This window comes from Cygnus atratus, chromosome 13 (genome assembly GCF_013377495.2).
Source record: "Cygnus atratus isolate AKBS03 ecotype Queensland, Australia chromosome 13, CAtr_DNAZoo_HiC_assembly, whole genome shotgun sequence".
Taxonomy (NCBI): domain Eukaryota; kingdom Metazoa; phylum Chordata; class Aves; order Anseriformes; family Anatidae; genus Cygnus; species Cygnus atratus.
The window spans coordinates 15,478,461-15,499,103 of record NC_066374.1 but is presented as its reverse complement, the minus strand read 5'-3'; the positions used below and the strand labels follow the sequence as shown (position 1 = coordinate 15,499,103).

Genomic DNA, 20,643 nt, shown 5'->3' with positions numbered 1-20,643 from the left:
GGTCAGCTGTCCTGGGTCTGTCCCCTCCCAGCTCCTGCTGCACCCCCAGCCTGCTCGCTAGCAGGACAGAGCGAGAAGCTGAAAAGTCCTTGGCTTGGTGTAAGCATTGCTCTACAACAATTAAAACATCAGCATGTTATCAGCGCTCTTCTCATCCTAATCCAAAACATAGCACCCTGCCAGCTACTAGGAGGAAAATTAACTCTGTCCTACCTGAAACCAGGACATATGGGGAAGAATAACTTTTTTCCGTATTACTCACATTTGAGCCTTATAGGGTATTTTGGAACTTGTTTTGCAAACTACTTCTTTCTTCTGGTCCAGCTCTCTTTTATTAGGAACTTGATAACTTAGCCTTATTTCAGTTATGGGAAGTCTTGAAATATTATCAGAAACATAAGAGGTTAGGCCTTTAAAATATTTTTGTAGAATTCCAGCTCAGTGTTCTTCTTGTAATAAAAAGTTTTGTATTTCTGAAGTAATTGATGCTTATCCTTCTGCTTTATCACTGTTCATATTTGTGCTGACAGTAACTTGATTAATGTTTTCTCAAATTACTTTTAAAATTACCTAGGAAATAGGAATTCAATGGATAATTTGTTAATCTCAACTGATCACAATCTGTTTAATGATATGAAATGCTCAATGCACTATATTGGCTGCAATAGTACTTAAAACTTGTGTTGTATACTAAAGCATTCAAAATTTTGATGTTTACTATTTAGTCTAAAAAGCCTTTTGCAGACCAAAGGGTAATATATTTTCTTGAATGTAATAAAAATTGACAGTTTCACTGATTTCTTTTGAAATTCTTCTTTCTTCAGTGTTAAATGGGGTTTCATTTTTAGTACAGTTATGGTGTCTGAATTTTATAGAAGGCAAATTGTTGCCTTCTATAATCCTGCATTCTGAATCCTGCATCAGAATGTACTTTATTAGTGCAAGTCGACATGTGGTCTTAGAGATAGGTTGTTTGGTCCTGAGGAAGAGTGAGTTAACAGAAGCTTTTGAATATGCTAATAATTTCTTAAGCCTAGCAAACAGTAGCAGGATGAAAATACAATAAGAATTTTTCACAGTTATACTTAAATATTATAAATAGGACTTTTCCGTTTTATGTAGGGACATCAAGAGTCCCTAGTGTAGTATCAAGTATCAGTGACTTACCTGGATGCCTCCTTGTATATTGACTTGTGAATGATACTCATCCACAAAGCTGTACTCATCTCCCTCCAAATTTAAGCTTTCTGTATGAGATGTATACTTGAGTTTAAATGTTAAAATGTTGAACTAAGAGCTGTAATAAGCAGCTGAATCTGAGTGATTCTGTGCCATGACTTACTGATGGAAGAAATTATATCGTAGTAGAAAAATGCATACTTGAAAAAACGATTTTTTTAAATGCTGAAAGTGCAGTCTATTGGTCTATATGTGTTATTGTTCAAAGAATTCCTGAAATTATAATATCTAGTGTGGACAAAAATGGACAAACACTTCTGTGATGACGATTAATTGTTACAGTTTGATGAAGAGTTCACAGCTCGACAGGAGGCACAAGCGGAACTGCAGAAACGAGAGGAGAAAATCAAAGAACTTGAAACAGAAATCAAACAGCTACGAACACAGGTAATAAAACTAAATTACATTAAGTTCTTCAGTTGAAAACTGTTTTTACAGAATCAAGAGGAAAATGCCTTGGAGAATATTCTTTCTATAGAATTTGAAATGTATCTTATAGTTGTATTGGTTTGTTTTTTAAGCAGTATAAACTACTAAAGCTACTTAATGGAAGTAGCCTTTTTCAAATAGCAGTGTGTTCAAAATCTGTCATAGATATCTGCTTTATTGAGGAAAAAAAAAATATTTAGGCTATGAAAAGTTTGAATTTAGTCTGACATTTTTTTCCTTGTTGTTTATCCTTTAATATCACTACTTCTATATGTTTTGCAGAAAGTTTTTTTTTTTTTCAGAAGGCTTTATATTTGAATTGCAAAGGTAGAAATCATGATAGCTGTGCATGTATAACAGAAATACCTTTCAGAATGTGCGTGCAAGTGAAGTCTGATAATAAATCTTTTTTTTTGAACTCCAGATATCAGGCTATAGCCTTTTCTAAAATAATGTTAAAGTAGTTTTGTACAATCTCAGAGATAAATGTAGCAAAAAATGCAAGACCTCATGGAAGGGGAAGGTGATACATAATTTCAGCCAAGCTGATTTTACTTGAATTCATTTCTTCATAAATTTTGCTCACAGGTACCAAAACTGTATGTCCAGATTATCTCTCCAGGATCACCTGTGAGATGGAAAGCAAGAGATGCTCTGTGTTGACTTGTCATTACATCTATTGGGTGGTTCTTGTTTAATGATGAGTGGGGTTTTAGACAGGCCTTTGGCAACCAGCAGTTGTTAATGGTTTGATCCTTTTGCCTCACTCTAGCTAATTTGCTATTCCTTGACCATTAGCCAAGGCCTGCCTGTTACACTTTTTCTAATTGTGGGTACCTTAATAACTGTGGTCTTACTTCCTGTTTGGATTAGAAGAGGAGGAATAGCATATGTCGTGTTATAACCTGGTTGCCATCCTTTTGCTGTCAACATGCTGGTCGTTTTCTGACAAATAATCTGTGCTGTAGCCTTTTCACAGCACAGGCTTTCTTGTCTTTATATAAACATGTTACGTTGTGTTTAACAGATGGATTGCTGTTCATTGTGTCACTGGTTTTCAGTGCAAGTCATTCATGTAACTTGTGGTTACAAACCTTATGGTTTCTATTGCTGTTTTCCTTCACAAACGCTTCTGTTCATGCCTCATTGGTACCCACTTTAATGTTTGTTACAGATCTCTACAAGACAGTTACACTGAAATTTGTCAATCAGTTTTAATGAGTTCTCCACCAGTTGTTGCGTTACAATTGTAATAGTACACTTGCGTAGTTCATGGGCCAAAGAAACCCACCTTAAGCAAAGCCAAGAATTTATTTTTAGTCTAATCAGTTAATAATCCAGCTATATCATTGCTATTATCATATATCATACATATATCATTCATATATCATGAACACAATTCATATTATCTAGACATTACAGTTCATTATTAATAGTGGTACAATTAAAAGTGATATACCTTAACTTTGTCATATCTATGCCTTTTTTTCTCTAGAGTTATACTTCCCATTTACAATCTCAACTAACATAGAATGTGATGGCATTTATTTCTAGATGCACTAGATTTCTTTTCAGCATGGTATTTTTCTTTTTTTGGGGGGGGGAAATTTGACAAACTCTTGGTTTCATTAAACTAGAAACAGTAAATAATTGGGCATGGAAAGAGTATGTAAATTAGATTAAATGAAAAGCCTACATTACTTAAAGATTTTGCAACAAAAGATTAGTTAGTATGTAGAGGATTTAGAATATGAGCTCATGTGGCATTTTGTGCATATCTCCAGCAACTGTTTTTAAACCATTATTAAAAGACAATTGTCTGTGAATTTGGCACTCTAATAATTTATTGGAATGGATATTGCAAGTGCTCTTTTTTCCTTCCTATCACTGCAGAAACAAGTGCAGACAGTTTTAAAACCAAGCATGATTGCTTCACTCCCCACTCCTGTGTCCACACAAGATGTCAGGATAGTTATAACAACTGTGGTTGTTATAGATAACCACACAAGGTGTCAGGATAGTTATAACAACTCTTGTACTGCCCTAGCTGCTTCAGTGATTTCGTTCAAAAAGGTTCCACCAGCACTTTAGTGTTATTAAAATTAAATGTGGTTATTACCATCTTTGCCACAGCTCTCCAGGATGTCCTGAGTGGAGAAATTATTTTATTTCATTGATTAGATATAAATTGATATGTTGTTCTCTTAAATGTTAGTGCTACTACTACATTGTCTTGAAAATGGAAACCATTTCTTTGTTTACAAATACAAGGTGATTCAGTTTACTTGGCAGTTTTATGGTACATGGTATAATCTATTGTTATGGCTTCTCATTTAAATAGGAGGATTGTTCTATTTCTCACTTTATTAAGGTACAACAGACTACAAGGTAGACTAGTTCATATTAAACCACCTTCCCTCCCCAAATGAAAAGGATTGCTCTTTTAAATTTCAGGGTCCAGTCCTGAGAAGTCAACAGACGGAAGTAGCACCACTTCCTCCAATATCAACTGAGAATGTGACACCTCCTCCTCCAGCACCACCTCCTCCTCCACCGCTGTCTGGTGTAGCAGTGCCACCTCCTCCACCACCACCACCGCCGCTGCCTGGTATAGCAGTGCCATGTCCTCCGCCGCCGCCACCGCCGTTGCCTGGTACAGAAGTGCCACCTCCGCCACCACCACCACCACTGCCTGGTGCAGCATTGCCGCCTCCGCCACCACCACTGCCTGGTGCAGCATTGCCGCCTCCGCCACCACCACTGCCTGGTGGAGGAGTGCCACCTCCACCGCCACCGCTACCTGGTGGAGCAGTGCCACCTCCACCGCCACCACTACCTGGTGGAGCAGTGCCGCCTCCACCACCGCTTTTTGGTGGGCCTCCTATGCCACCACCTCTTGGAGGTGTTCCTTTTGCTCCCTTTCCAGTGATACCAGCATTACCACATGGAATGAAGGAGAAGAAAAAATATAAGCTGGAGGTCTCTATGAAGAGAATCAACTGGTCAAAGGTATTACAAAGTGTTTTTTTTTTTTTTTTTCTCCCATTGATTAAAAAGTGGCTTTTGAGGAAGAAGGTAACATGTCAGGGTTTACATTAGGTAGCTGATAGTACTCATGAAGTTCGGGGAATTCATTAAATCCTTTATCCAAAATACTTCTAATGCACTGGTTGTGATGCAGCTGGTATTGGTTTTTGAGGACACCTTATCTTATGGGGGAAACTGAAAATATTTAATACTGAGCATCCTGTATTCTGGGGATATGAGTAGCTAGCAGATCTGAAAATTTTTTGGCAATTTCTTGCAGAGATAGGTTCTCTGTGTCTTTAGCTGTAACTGATGCTTGGTTTGCCAAGTAAAAACTTCAGAAGTTAAATGTTGTGTTTCAGGTAGGTTTAAGTTATCAGGTAGTTTAAGTGTATACTTTAATCATGTTACTACTACTTTCAGTAGATTGAGTTAGTTAAAAGATGACTAGTGTTTAGGATTGGGGAAATGAATCTTGAAGTTGACAGTTGGGTAGAAAACTGTTGGGAAGATTGCCATTTATGAATCTTGGCAATCTGACAGTTGACAGAGGGATCTGGAATCAAGGGATGACTACCACTGTGTTTACTTAATTGAAGTAGCTGTGGCTGAGTAATAAGAAAGGATGTTGCAAAAGGAGATGAACTCAGAGGAATTAAGTCTCTAGCAATAAAATGCAGTAAAACCTGGTGTGAATGGTTAAATGATATTTTTGGAAGACACTGCAAAGCAGAGCTCTGATTTTGTTTTTGTCTGCTATGGGTTAAGCAGTCTGTTGGAGTCATAAATTGTGTGTTTTGTATGTACAATAAATAATATTTTTGCTCACTTTTTTGAGGGCAAGTTAAAAGTGGATAAGGCTTCCAAAATGTGTAATTTTAGGTCTGATATTGTCTCAACAGCACAGTGCTTTGGTTATGCTTTCTAGGAATTTCTTTAAAAAAAAAAAAAAAAGTTTGAAGAAAACCATTATGGTAACATTGATAATGTTGTTTTTTTCTAGTTTCCTTTCAAAAGCCTTTCATGAAACGTAAGACCTTGACTAGTCCCTCAAAAAACTGTTGGGAAGGCATTGGAGAAAGAATTGTTCCTAGTAAAAAGCAACACCTTACTTGCTGTGATAAGTATACAGACCTACACCACTAAAATTTTCTTGTAAGGACAGATGTCTTGGTGGGAAGTTGTGTTATTTTGAGACTAGTCCTCTGAATAAATAATTTATTTTAAATTAAAGCATTAATTAGGAAATGAAACAAATGATTTTGTGTTCACATTTTTCTTCTTGTGATATGTTCTGTAAATTTTAAAGGAAATGTGATTTTCATTGCCTTACCTGTCAATGATAGTTGTACTAGAAAGCATACTTTAACAGCAGCATCTTTCGTAAGTCTGTTTTTAAGATAAATGCCTTTCTCTGGGAAAGGCAGGTGTTTACGCTGATATTGCAGAGCTTATCATAAGGTAGTAAAGGCAGTGGTGTTACATCGTATCAGTTGCTACTGTTAGCATTGAAGAGATGCTTTTTTTAATTCTGAATTTAAATATTTTTTAGATACCTAGTTTTGTTTAAAGTTGTTACTGTACTGGATTTAGCAGTATGCAGTTTTAATATTTAACTGGTAGAGTCATTTAACTGGTAGAGTTGTGAAGCTATTGTCCCTCCCCATTTATTTTACAAATATAGGTGATACAGTGTAGTATGTGAGTTTTTAAATGAGATTTTTTGACAGAAATTGTTTGATGTTTGGCAGATGAGTAATCCATGAAGCTAATTTAGTTCTCACACAGTTCTTTTTGAAAAAATCCCTGGGTTGCACATTGCTGGGTGAGATTATTTGTTTCCATGAAAACTTTCAGAGGATGTGTACTAGGCTTGGTGGATTTATGTAATGACAGCAAGAGATGGTGGAAGGTAACTACTTACTTTCTCTTTTGGCCCTTTGACTGCTCTGAGGTACATGGAGTATGATCAGTGAGTGAATGCTCACTGAATTTTTCTTCTGCAGAATGTTGCTTGTATTGTTGATCCATGGCAAAGTGGACTGAAAAACTGTCATGATCGAGGTGAAAAGAAGGGGTACCATTCTATTAGGTGTGAACAATGAATTGTAACTTCGCATCGAGTTGCATAACTATATACAAACATTGAGGAACAGTTTTAAAGTAGTTTGCAACTAGCAGTTATCCAACAGCATCCTATTTTATATAGAAAGCTGCCATGCTGTTGAAGTCTAATCTAGTTTTATGTTCAGAGAATGTCGATATCTGTGCTGCAATGATGCTTAAGTTATTGATCTCAAATATTCGTTGATTTCAAATTATTTCTGTGCTAGGGCAGGGTTGTGGCCACTGGGAGGAGCTATGGGACTGCTTAAGTGAAATATTTGGGCACCATTATCTTGTACTGAATGTGAGCTTTTACAATCTAACCCATTTATATTATTTATACTTATGCAAACTTTTTTTTTTTAATCTTAAAATATAAGCATCTACATGAACAGTGAAATAAAAGGGTAGTTTCTGATTTGCCAACATGTGACCGTTGTTACTTGTTGAAACAACTTTGTTGGGGGATGGTGTGGAAGAAGTTACACAGGTATACATGTATGATTAGATACATATTTCTGTAAAATTTCTCTTTGATCAGTGTAGCCACTGTTCTTTGCATCAAAGAGAGGAATTTGAGTTACTTCATAATTGCATATAACATCTATTAAGTGCACACTCAGTAAGTTTGCAGACAACACCATGGTGGGGGGAAGTGTCGATCTGCTGGAGGGTAGGAAGGCCCTGTAGAGGAACCTGGAGAGGTTGGATCTATGGGCAGAGGCCAATGGAATGAGGTTCAACATGGCTAAATGCCAGGTCCTGCACTTTGGCCACAACAACCCCATGCAACACTAAAAGCTTGGGGCAGAGTGGCTCAAAAGCTGTGCAGAGGAAGAGGGTCAGGGGGTGTTGGTCAACGCTCAACACATCGTAGAAAAATAAAAAAAATCTTATAAACTGCCCTCAACCTACACAACAATTTTTGTTTGATTGTGTTCTTTAAGAATTATTATTTTTTAAGACAACATATAATACCTAGAACATAACTAAATGCATTTCAGTCCAGTTATCGCAGGAGTCCTGTGGAGTTGGCTTTAATTTGGCTATTAAAAGTATGAGTTATTAACTTTGGAAATGACATTTCTGTTTCAGGTTGAGCCCCAAGAAATAGCAGAAAACAGCTTTTGGGTAAAAGCTGAAGAGGATAAATTTGAAAGCCCAGAATTATTTGCAAAATTGGCAATCACCTTTGGAACACAGGCTAAAGGTATGTTCTTTTACTTTGTCTCATGCTTTTATTAAGTTTAAAGCTGCAGTGGTGGTCTTTTTATGCTTTGTGCAATGCTATAGAATTATACAATACTTCTAAAGTAGGAAGATGATTTACAATGTGTATTTAAGCATTGCCATCTATTACGGGAATTGTGTCCCTCTCACTTCATGGCCTTGGGTGGTAACAACCTTATGTACTAATGCATTCCAAATCTGCCTAGTATGTTCTAGACAGGTTGAATCTTCAAATTAAATCCTGATCTATATTCAAATTCTAATACTACCATCATGCTCATCTGCATTAATACTCCTAGCTTCACAGGCTGCAAGTTGTCAGGTTCTTCTTGATCACTTGGGAAGGGTTTAATGTGTAATAAAAATGTGCTTATTTTTACCACTGTGGTAAATGAAAATCCCACACAACTGAAAATGATACTTAAAATCTAGCTATTACAACATGCAGTTAAATCACAACTCCTGTAATATGCCTAATGCCATGATTCTGGAATCTGCGAGTTGAAACCATTGTTCTCTTCTAAGATTTTGTGTGTTGTTGGGGTGTGGTTTTTGTTGTCGTCTTTTGTTTGTGTGCTTTTAACCTGGGGACAAACAGTTAAATAACTGCTTGGTCCAATCAGGTGATAGAGCCATTTGTTTAGAACAGAGGCTACACTCTTGCTCTCTTTTTGTGAAGGTAAGTTCAGAATTATTTGCAACACTTGTGCAATCACTTCTTTCTCCTGAGTCTCAAAGACACGCGTAGTTTTTGCAGAGTTATCTCCTCAGTCTTCTTCCACTACAGGTGTGTGATTAGTCACACAAGTTTCATTGATACTTGGCAACTACAGCCAACTCTTGGTTGGCTTAAAGCTCAGACTAGGTAAATTTCATGTCTGTCTGTAGCATGTTTTGCAGACATACATCTCCTTAATCTTTGCTTTCATGTTTTTGTTTTTTTTTTAATGTGGAATGTTTATTATATGCAGTTCTCATTTAAGAAAAAGAAATGCTTCTTACAATACAGCCATTAAATTAGTATTTAAATGCATGTTGTGTATAATCTAAGAAGCATGTTCCCCCAAAGCTATATACTGCTAAAGATAAATTACACTGTTCCTGGCGTTGGTGAACAACGTGTAAGTATAGTTTTCTGTGGGTTGGATGTGTGCACACAGTTTAAACTTTGCATAATACCATGGGAAACATCAGGTACTATACTAATTTTTGGTGGAATGCAATGAGGAATAGCTCTGTTTCTCTATTAGAGAGAACTACGCTGGAGCTTGTGTCAAGTCCACGTGAGGCTGGCTGCTCAATGTGTCATGTAAATAGCTTTTCTGGTAATGCTTCTAGATTTAAAACAAACAAAAAAAATCCTTAACTTTTCAAACACTTATTTCAGTAGGCAATAATGTGTTAATATTTATATCTCGAGTCAGGAACGCAGTTATGGACAACTGAATGTTGGTTACAAATCTACTACTTAATGCTATCTTGAACTTTTTACGGCCTTCAGACGGCCTTTGAGTACTTATGAAGCTGCATATAGTCTGTTGAAGTCTTATCATTAACCATAGATTACAGTGAACAAGTGATCGGTAGTTCATATATCGCCATTTCTCAGTAATTTGTTTCAGACGTTGAAAAGGAGCAAGTACAGTTGAAGTATGGTTTAATAGTAACTTAATCAGGAGCTAATGAGGAAGCCCAACAAATTAGAATTGAAGAAGTGGTGGGTAGTTAAAGAATGAATTTGTGATTTAGCTACAGATCTTTCATCCATTTGTCAACAAGTTAGAATATGATATACTTGAGGGATGTGGAATTCTGGAAGCTGAATGGAGGCAGATGTTCAAGTCAGATGATCAAGTATTTGTAGGCCAAATCTGAGTGAGCAAACAAACATTTAGGAATTTGAAGTGAATGTGTGTACTGATGTTAAGTATTTTTGTGTTGCGGTTTTTACTTTTAACTTTTTGGCTTTGAGAACGAACATTTCATGTGATGCCTTGTGTTTTGATTGTAGTGAGTCTTCTGTTTGAACTTCAACTAGAATCCCTGTCTGTCAATTACAATAGGATTTTATTACTTTTAGAATGAATTTGTATTGCACTTAGGGGTCTGTGATTTCCTGGCTGTTGTCTGAATTACAGGGATAATTCAGAAAAAGGGTACATAGTTTTGCCATCTGGTTAAAATAATGTGGAGTTTGCCACTGATTTGGGTGTGACAGCAAACCAAGAAAACCTTCAAGGAAAAAACACATGGCAGCAGATATTTGCAATGGATTGAGAACCTTCTAAATGAAAATGACAAGCTTCTGCCTTAAGCTGAATCCTTTCATCAGCAATCTGAAGAAATGTTTCTGAATTCCTGAAAAAGCCACTTCATTAAAAATGTTGAAAAAACTCTTCTGAAATTTTGACATAGCTGTCGGCTTCATGGGAGAAAATTCGTGTTGACCTAGTTGCACAGTTATAGAACAAGAAGCAATAGAAATTCTCTACATAGGTTAACTTGGTGATAGCCTTGCAGATAGTTTTCCTGTTATTCCTTTTGCCATTCTCATTTAATGGTTGTAGAAAATAACATGTCATGACAAAGGCTGGGGAGACTGGTAGAAATAAGAAGACTATATTGCTGTTGCTACCTTGAGCCATCTTTTTTTATTCTGTCATAAATTAAATAATTATATCAGCCAATTTTCACATGGGCTACCTACTATTTTCAGAGAAGTTACTGCATATTGCCCAGGACAGGTTATTTAAACACCTATTTATTGTACTTCTATTTAGCCGGGTAGTAGAGAAAGTTAGGTTGTTCTTTCTTTGAGTTCAACTTTACTTTGATACTTAAAAAGCTACTAGAAGTTGAGGAGTTTCAGAGTATCTAGTAGTAGCATATGCTGAAATTATTGCATCTCACAAGCAACTGTCTTCTTAAACTGCTATCTGCAAAGAGAAACATTAAAATAATAATCAGCATTCTTCTTTCTCACCCTTTGCCTTAAAAACCACAGGCATCACATTAACCATCTAAATATTAATTTTAAGGATAATCTAGAGTCAATTTTTTCTCTGCTTTAGTCCCATTTGTTTGGTGTGATCTACTTGTATATTACAGAATTAAAGAAATGCAAATAGAAACACATTTTATTTTCTCTAGAGAGCACAGTCAACGTGTAAAACAAATACATAGGTGAGCGGGAGAAAACTGACAGTCTTTAAAAACTTATTCTGATGACTTAGTGTTTATTATCTTGTATTTCGTGGGATTTTGGAATGCCTGTGGGAGTAGTAACTGAAGTGAAACAAATGATATGCACTTATTAGTAAGTTGCATATTCCGTCAAGGTTGCAGCACTCAAACTTGATTAAACCTTTAAATTCTATCCATGATTCTATGGGACAAGGAAAATGACATTTTGCTTCCTTCCCCCCGCCCTTGTTTAACGTAATGTTGTTTTAAGGTACTCCAGGAGTAACTTAATCTTGGTTCTCACCAAGATTCTCTATGCTTCCTCATTATCTGAGCACCACCTGTTTTCAAGGCAGCAGTACTTTCAGAAAACTGACCGTAGGGAAAAATAAGTCATAATAGTACACCTCTGAAGCATACTTTTTGTTAGTTAAACAAGTATTACATTCGTTACTTAGCTGCTTAGAAATTTAGGAATATTTAACCACACAGCACCAGAAGCAAAAAGGAATGTTCCCTTGCTGGTAAAATAATTTTATTTTAAATATAGTTAGATACAAATTTTCTTTTAAAGGGTAAGCATGAGGTTAAAATCTTTGCTTGTTATTGTGATGTTAAATGTTTAATATGGATGCACAGTGTAGAATGTCTTTAACTAGGTTTAAATTACTACTAATAGTCAAACTGCAGTATTTAGTCTGTAAAATCAGTTATGAAGCCCAAACATGAAAATAGGCATTGTGCAGGGAACAAAGGAATCATTAAATAGCTTTGTCTGTAAGACTTCCCAAGGTTTTGAGATCTTGGGATTTGATGTAAGTTAACTGATATCCAATTATCCCTGTCTCAGTACAGTCTTGAAGGATTTTCAGTTTTCTTCAAAAGAAATATATATGATTTGAATACCTTTTAAGAGCCTGTGATGAATGGACTCCAGGGCTTCAAATTTTCATTAAAGATAAACATTTTGAGCTTGGAATTGTGCTTCCAGATGTAGAGGTGGGGATGATGATTACAGTCTCATGGACCATTTTTGCAAGTAAATAATTTCATATTGGGTATACTTGAAATGAATGGGCAACTGTTGTTATAAAGTTGGGTGATACTAAGAATTAGGACAGTCTCTGGACTGTAGGTGGCAATTAAACACACAAATGCATGTTTATTTCCTTGTGTAGCTGTACAGAAAAAAAGGGTAGAGAAGGTATTAGTTTCTAACTAGTTACTTTTTCCTTTTAACTTGGTTAATAGCAAAAGATGATCTAACATCATCCAGAATTTTATAAAGTAGTATTAAGGAGTATCAAGAGGATGTGAAATTAATTCAATGAGTCATCCTCCTTAGCTGGATTACATAGTGTTAACTCTGCAGTGTTTCTTATGTCAAGTGAGGAGATCCAAGAGATCAAATAAATGCATCTTGTCCTTATGAGCCTGTTAAGTGATTTTAAGGAAGTAATTAATTTCTCTTGATGTACAGTGGAATACTGAGGTGCATTGTGAACTAAGAATGACACCTTTTTGACAGAGATTGTCCCACTACTAAAATTTTAGAATTAAAAAATGAATGCACTTTTGATTAAATGACTAACAGTTTTCTAGAGAGGGAAATATTTTAATGAAGTTCAACAAGAATTTATGCTTAGTTTATTAATCCAGTCATTACACATTTCTGTAAGCTTGGGCTACTAATTTTTGTTGTTGTTGTTTTGGACGGGCTGGGCTGGACGAAGAGCTTGATTATATGTCAAGACTTTCTTATTTTTTAGTGTTCTTGGCAAGAACCTTCCTAATAGCGAATCTGTCAAAGCATATAATCAAATCATTGTTGTTCAACTAGAAAAATAGTTTTTTGAATTTTGCTTTCATCCCTTTAACTGACATAAAACTATATGGTCAGCTATGTGTATGACAGAAAGGAACATCAGCAGCAGTATGGTATCTGTGGTGCTTTGTGGAACATGATCTCAAGAGCTCCGTGTGTTGTTTAATTTTGTGAATATTTAATGCACAATTGTATATTGGGTAACAGTAAAAGATTAAAATGTTATGGTTAAGTTTTCTTATAATGTGACAGTATCCAATGTATCTGCCCTGCTGCTATCAAAATGACTTTTTACTGTTTGATTGATAGACTAATTGCAAAACACTACAAAGCAAGTTAATGCCTTCTCCCTAAAGGATCATGTTAATTTCTGGCTCTTGTAATTTAGGTTGTGTATTTTGCCAGTCAAGAATGATAGTGGTACTCTGAAGAAATTAATTATGTGTACAGTAGATCTGTAAAGGTAGTAATTAGTACATAATAGTCTGTAACTACTGGGATTGTTCCAGTACAGAATTCATTATCTATCCAACTTACCTCAAGGGAAAACTTCTCAATCAGGGTTCTGTAGCTTCTTTATAATTAGACTTTTAAAATATAATTCAACAATCATTTTGATGCATGTTTTGAAGATTGAAGTAAGATTTTAGTAGCTGAGTTGTGGGTTGTTGTTTTTTGTTTTACTTTATTGAGTGTGAGTGAGAAAGGACAAGAGAAAATACCAAGTTGTGCATAAACTATAATTGAACAAGATATTTATTTTTATAAGTATAATGTAGTATGTAACAAAATATATAAAATGGCTTATCTTAATATGGTCTTGCTTTAGCAGTTATAATAGGAAAATATAGGTGGCTGTCCAGTCCTAACTTTGGTATCTCCCTCTGTGGGCAATTTTTAAAACTTCTCTGTAGCTCAGTTTTAAAATAATAGCAATCAAGAAAAAACACTAAAACATGGATAGGATAAACTAAAGTGTAGTTTTAACTTGTTTGTGATTTTGGTTAGTGCCAGGATTTCAGTATTTAATCTTGTTTTGTTGGTTGAGGAGGTTCAAGGAGGCAGCTGAATGTAGTTTCAATAGGTGATTGTAAAAATTTAAGTAAGAAAGTGCATCTAACATGAAAAAAGCTGAAGAACAGTCAATGGAGAAAATCTCACTTCTGAGTAAGAAGTAACACATGATGTGGTGAGGTTTAGAAAAAGGTGATGTTCAAATGAGACCATCACTAGTTGGTCTTAACACCTTTTGGCAACACCATTAATAATACCTATTTGAGAGTGATGAATGTTTCTAGTTTTGTGCTGTAAGTTTAGAATACAAATGATTTGGGAAACTGTACTTGTGCAGAATTGTAAGCAAGTAACCAAGTTTATCCAAGTTTATTGTAAATGCTGACAAATATTCTCTTCAAATTCATCTAAGGTAGCAAGGGGACTGGTGGTAGAAATAGGTGGAGGTGAAATACTGGCTATTACTGCAAGTAAGTGACATAGTAGACTTATGCAGGTGTTGCTTGTAATGCTTTCACGTACAATAAGTATATACAACTTCCAGAGAATTCAAAATTTGTTTGTTTTAATCCCGTCTGAAGTCTAATCAAAATACAACAAGCACTTAACTATCATCCATTAGTTATGCTGAAAGATAAGCTCAAACACCAATTTCTTAGCATCCACGCTTTCTTTTTTTCTGACGTTACACCTACCAATCCTCTGTTCCCCTGAAGAGAGAAGGTCAAATGGTGGTCCAATGTCACGAACATTTTGCGTTCTTCACTAAAAGTTGTATGATCTAACAGTAGAGATTTCTTCTTCCTTTTAAGTCTGCTTGGGGTTCTAGCCTTCTGGTAAAATACTAATAAAAAGATATTGACAGTTTTAATTTTATTTTTTTTCTGTCAGATGGTCATTGACTAGTATCGTAGGTTTGCTTTTTTTCATTGGGGTTCATCATGAAGTTTGTTATAAAGCAGGCTGTTTTTCATCTCCTGAAGCAATTACTCCATATTTTTTTCCTCTGTGAAACTGCCCATTCTTAAATTTTTAATTTAGTATTTTTCTTTTCTTTTTTTAAAATATCCATGGTAACTTATGTACTTTTCCTGTTTACACAGCTACCAGTTATTGAGGAGAGGGACAAAGAGAGGAACACAGGCTAGTTTCAGAGAAAGTCTGTAGATAGTTTTATTTCTGTCATCCTTGCCCCCTTAGTTAACAGGTATGTCTTTCTGACATGAATTGTGTTATTTTTTCCCCGCTATATGACCAGTTAGTCTTCCAAAGCAGATACTGTTCTTTCTTGGATCAGAATGAATGTTTTAGCTTCAGTCATTTACGCTGAAATAATCAGGATTGCATGTACTAAATGCAGATTTTAAGTTTTTATTCCGTTTAGGTGATATAATATTTCAATTTAGGTGATATAATATTTCAAGATTGATTCTATTTCTTTACAATGTTCCTGTGGGAATGTTACAAGGCTTTATTCACTATTATTCCTTACTGACTAATGACAATATGAAATATGCATCATTATTTATCAGCCCTTTCTTTATGCTTGACGTAATGATACATTCTTAGCGGGGAGAAAAAAAAAATTCTTCATGATCACTTTTCAGCTATTAGTTAGTAAAGAGGGCACGTAGCAACTAAAGAATGAGGTCTGTTTATCGCTAAATGAACGCAAACAGTTTTCCTTCAAGTTTGTTTGTTTTTCATAAATAAAAGGAAAAGTGATTAGAACTTCCTAAAGAAAGGAGATGGATTTGTTAAGAAGCCCAGATCGAATTAACCAGAGAACTTAACTTTTACAAGCCTTAAATGTCTTCAAACTCCAAAGTTGCGTAGCACACAGCTCGCTTTGTTTTAAGTGGGAGAGCGATAGCTTCAGTTTGATACAGAAACTTCTGGTATTAAGCACAGATACATGTTGTGCTGGCTCAACTATGTGTGTTGTCTTGGTGAAATTAAAAAGGAAAAAAAAGTACTAGTGTATTTGTTTGGGGTTTTACAAACTGCAGGTGGCTCCCTTGGTCTTCTGGTTAATTCAGCATGTGTATTTTTCCTTCTCTTTACCCTCTGTTTCAGAACTGTATGACTTCAGAGCAAAGGAACATACTGCTTTGGGGTACAGGGCTACAAAGTGCTTCTGTGTCTTCCAGAATTTCACTTAGTTACTGCTTGATTATGTAATCAAATTTCATATATGAGCTTCCTATAGAAGTGGTCTGGTTTGTCAACTCAAATGCATTTGAGTTCTTTTTCAACAACAGAATAAATTCAAGTACTACGAAAAAGGGGGAGCAAGATATTAGTTTGATCTTCTCCATCTTTTCCTTTCTTTTTCAACATGATTTATCCAATTGGTACTGTCAAATTAAGTGATGGGGAAAGCTTTGTTGTAAGTAAACTGATGCCTGCAATTATTACTACTTAGTGTAGATTTATATATATATATGTATGTATTTGTGTTACTTTCATTCTTAAATGATCTTAAAATTAATTGCATAAGAGTGTATTTCTTGATTAAGGATATTTTCACAGTGCTGTGACTGAGTTATTTTAGTTACAACATCTTAAGTTTTGAGTGGCAATTTAAAGAATCAATGTAGTAACGTATTAGACCAGGGTTCTTAGAAATTGAAAATCAAAATATTGAGGATGAATGGTGGAAGTGTCATTTTTTATCATAAAAATTGTCAAGGGAGAAGGGGGGAACTCTTAAATACATGCATTTTTTCCCCTGCATTTGGTATCTCAGAGGGCCCCATTAGAAAAGAGTTAAGATCACTACCCAGACAGCATATGTTATTGACAAACATATTCAAGAGGCATGAAATTCCAGTCTACTGTGTGATAACTCTGCTGGTATGTACAGAATGTTCTACTATGCACATTGTTTTTCTAAAGGAAATAGAGCTTTTGTTTGTAGTGGCTTTATAAAATACAGTAGAGGAAGAGAGAGTCATTTTTTTGTATTCTGAAATGTCTATTTCAATCTCAGTGATGCAGTGCTCAAATGAACTATAGCACATTTAATGAGCAGTTGAGGATGGAGACATGTACAAGGCACACCAGGGAAAGGGATTATGTACAAAGACTAATTAACATGAAATATGAATACATTCATGAAGTAGTCTTGATCTATAATGCTCTTACAGAGAGTATCTTTTCTTTGAGTTCAGAGAAAAATTCAGAAGTTGAACTGGAAAAAAAATCTTGAAAGTGTTTGTTTTTTAGATAAAAATCTGCATGTATTTCTGGAATAAAATATATTTGGTAAAAAGATTAGACGGTAAAGAATGCTTTATCTAATGTCAAAACAGGAGGAAAAAATCAAGGTATTCTTCAAGGGTTGTTTTTTTAACTTTTTTTTTTTTATGAGGGAAATTAAGTTAGATTTAATTTAAAGGTAAACACTCAGAACATGATTAAGTAGCCTATTCCTTTTTTTTATGACAGTTTTCCCTTAAATGAGCTAGTAGTATTATCTGTTGTGGAAGTTTTCCTGAAGGGTGGCTAATCTTTCCTGTGTGTTTATGTATCAAAGTACATAAAATCCTCATGGTGATAATGAGTTGGAGGTCAGGCCCTTGTTGTCACTTCTAGTTCTGTGTTCTGTAGTTCTGTGCAGGATGGTTTTAAAGAATGTTTTGTTTTCTTATGTGTTATTTGTAGCTGTGGCTAAATTTACTGCAAACTTTCTTAATACTAGTAAAGAAGGCTCCTTATCTAGTTACTGCTGGAAAGCTGAGAATTGTAATTTAGTTTCTTTAGCTGATATACAGCCATGCAGTTGGCTGTGAGTTTATGAAGTGAAGGTGGGAAGAAAAAATTAAGTCAGTGGAGAAAAGGATGGAAAATGCTGAAAAGAATCTGTTACTTACCAGGAAAGTTTTTGTTGACTATTGAACAGTTCATGCACCTATATTTTCATGTCCTGAAACCAGCAGGAATAACAGTGTATTTGTTTAAACAAACAAATCCACCATAAACAAGATATAACCAAAATTTAAGTGTTTTCTTATAAAATAATTCTTTTAAGTCTGCACGAGAGTCGTTGCCTACGTCTTACCAGCAGAACTATAGGTAGTTCATAATACACAGCTTCCTAAATGTACTTTCTCTCAATTTTCTGTTAAATGAAATGTTGCTTATTGCTATGAACTGTCAAAATGTATTCTGCTTCATAGACCGGTTCCAGTTACGTATTTACTGACCTGTAATGCTCTTGTACTTTAAAAACCAAAAACTTTTGTCCCGATAGTTTTATGTGCAAAACTGATTTTTCTTTTTTGCTGATCAAAGTTAACTGAATAAATAAATTCTCACCATATTTAGAGATGGCTAGCTGTTTCAGCTGTAATTCTATTGGGAGATGCTTTGAATGTAATATCTTCCACTGCAAGAATGTTTGCCATATATGCGGCAAGTACCGATAGATCTATTACCTAAGTGAATAAAGGTTCTTTGGAGATAGGTACATTTAAAAAGCTATCTAAAGGATTAAGAGTGAACAATTATACTACTAACCTTCTGAATTCATTGAGAAATTGAAAGTATTAGGTACATAGGCAGATAAAAAGCTGATAATTTTGTGAACTTATTGAATTACTTGTTAATGGTCCCTGAAGGATATAAAATTGAAATGAAACAATACTTATAGAGTATACAAAATTATGTCTGTGCAGCTGTGAGAAACTGATACTTTTTTGTAACGTAATTCCTTCAGATAGCTTTTTCTAGTCTTCAAGGTGAGAATATAATTTCTTTAAAACACTAACGCAAATGTATTTCCCAAGGTGGAGAGGCAGGGGAATAAGAAACTTCCTGCTTAACCACTTTCTAAAAGCAGAATGTCATCGTGCTACATTGGTTGATTTTTATAAATCGTTTTGAAACTATCTAAGTTGCGTATTTGGAATGGGAAGAAGCTTGGTTTTCTTACTGGCTCTCTTGTTCTTGCATTTAAGACATTTTTATCATTCATGCTGATACGTTGCCTTTTTAATAAATTCTATTTTGCTTATGTTGCTAAAATAAAGGTAAGTAAATCATAGATGACATTCTAAATTTAAAATATAATATGGATTCTGTATGTGTCTGTGCTTAAAGCTAGCTTATGTTGGTAAATGTCATCAACTGGTAGTGTTGTTTGTCAAGACTGTCTTAAGTCTGTTACAGAATAGGTGGCTTAATTTAGTATTCTGTTGGGTCCCCTAAGAGTAATCCTGTAATATGGGAGTAATTTATCATTTACCTATTGAAGGTAAATAATCACTGCACATACTTTCGCTGTGCGTGAGAGTGTTTTGAACACGCTTTGAAATTCTGGGGCTCCAAGGAAGTGTTTTCAGGTCAGATCTATTAGACTGTAGCAATAACATACGAAGCCGTACATCTCTAGGCCAGTTAACCCTGGTATTTTGTCCTCAACAGATGACTGAGAGTAGATGCTTAGGTTAAGGTATAAGAAAAAGGTAAATACACATCGTACATAGAGACTGTCTCTGTAGACTATACAGATAGAATAAACTGAATGCATTGATACATCCCAGCTTCAAACAGTTCAGTTTTTGAGTGAGAAGTTGCATCTTTATACATGGCAAAGTGCTCAGTGTTTTCTTCAATGAACTTACGCAATCTTTTAGCATTCATAACTTATGCCATTGATCTCCTCTGTATTTCAAGCCTGCTTTTTGCTATTCTTTCTGGTTTGTTGCTGCCTTTTTTCTCTTTATAAGTCCTATTAATAATTAATTCCCTTCTACTTTCTCAGTGCTTTGAAAGACCACTGTCATACTGGTGGGGAAAACCAAAAGTGTATATTATACACAAAAGGCAAACAGTAAGACATCACTGAGTGGTGGCTGTTACCTAATAAGTATCAGTTGACCTACTGCAATAATTAGAAAACAACAATGAAGCAAAGCATCATGTTTTTCAACCATCTCAATTACTGTCTATCAGTAATTACTCAAAAAATATATCAATTACTCTTTATCATAAAGAATATTGTGTTAGTATGGTAAAAGCATTTCACTGTCCTGGTATATTGCAGCTCCGTTGGGATGACCTTAGATTGATCTTTAGTTAGAGTGTCTGTAATGTAGAAAGATGCTCTACATGTGTTCTGTGGCAGTTCTTGTTCCAAACAAGCCACTGTCCTCATAATGTGTCTGAATAAAACTAAGTAATTCTAACTTAAAGGTAGAAGTAAGCTGGGTTCTTGTTAGTGACTTGGGGGCACAGATGCTTTTATAACATAATATTAAGTTGAAAGATATGCTTGTTATATATTACACACAACTAATTAGATTTATTTTATACTGTCCATGACAAGACCACATTTTCAGATGACACAGACTTCTACACTTAGAGTAATTTCTCAACATTTTATTAATAAGGAAAAAGTTGCTATTAGTATTTATCAAAGCTGTGACTTCCACTCAACATCACAGGGCACTGGTTACTGGTTATAGAAAATAATGGAATCTCTTAAGAAAGATAATTCCCCAATTTTTAAAATATAATCTCTCCCATATGAATTTAGGCTTTGGATTCAATGACTATGAAAGTATCCCTTTGAGTTCTGCTTGTTA

General features: G+C 35.1%; 1 protein-coding gene across 10 annotated transcripts in view; it reads left to right on the top strand.

Annotated features, from left to right (window-relative positions):
- DIAPH2 (diaphanous related formin 2) overlaps window positions 1–20,643 on the top strand; it is a 186,690-nt gene that overhangs the window by 42,188 nt on the left and 123,859 nt on the right. For all 10 annotated transcript variants that reach the window (XM_050713503.1, XM_050713510.1, XM_050713507.1 and 7 more), the window contains 3 exons: window positions 1,522–1,626; window positions 4,123–4,677; window positions 7,897–8,011. In XM_050713503.1, the coding sequence (XP_050569460.1) occupies window positions 1,522–1,626; window positions 4,123–4,677; window positions 7,897–8,011 (775 nt within the window). The remainder of the gene's footprint in view (window positions 1–1,521; window positions 1,627–4,122; window positions 4,678–7,896; window positions 8,012–20,643) is intronic.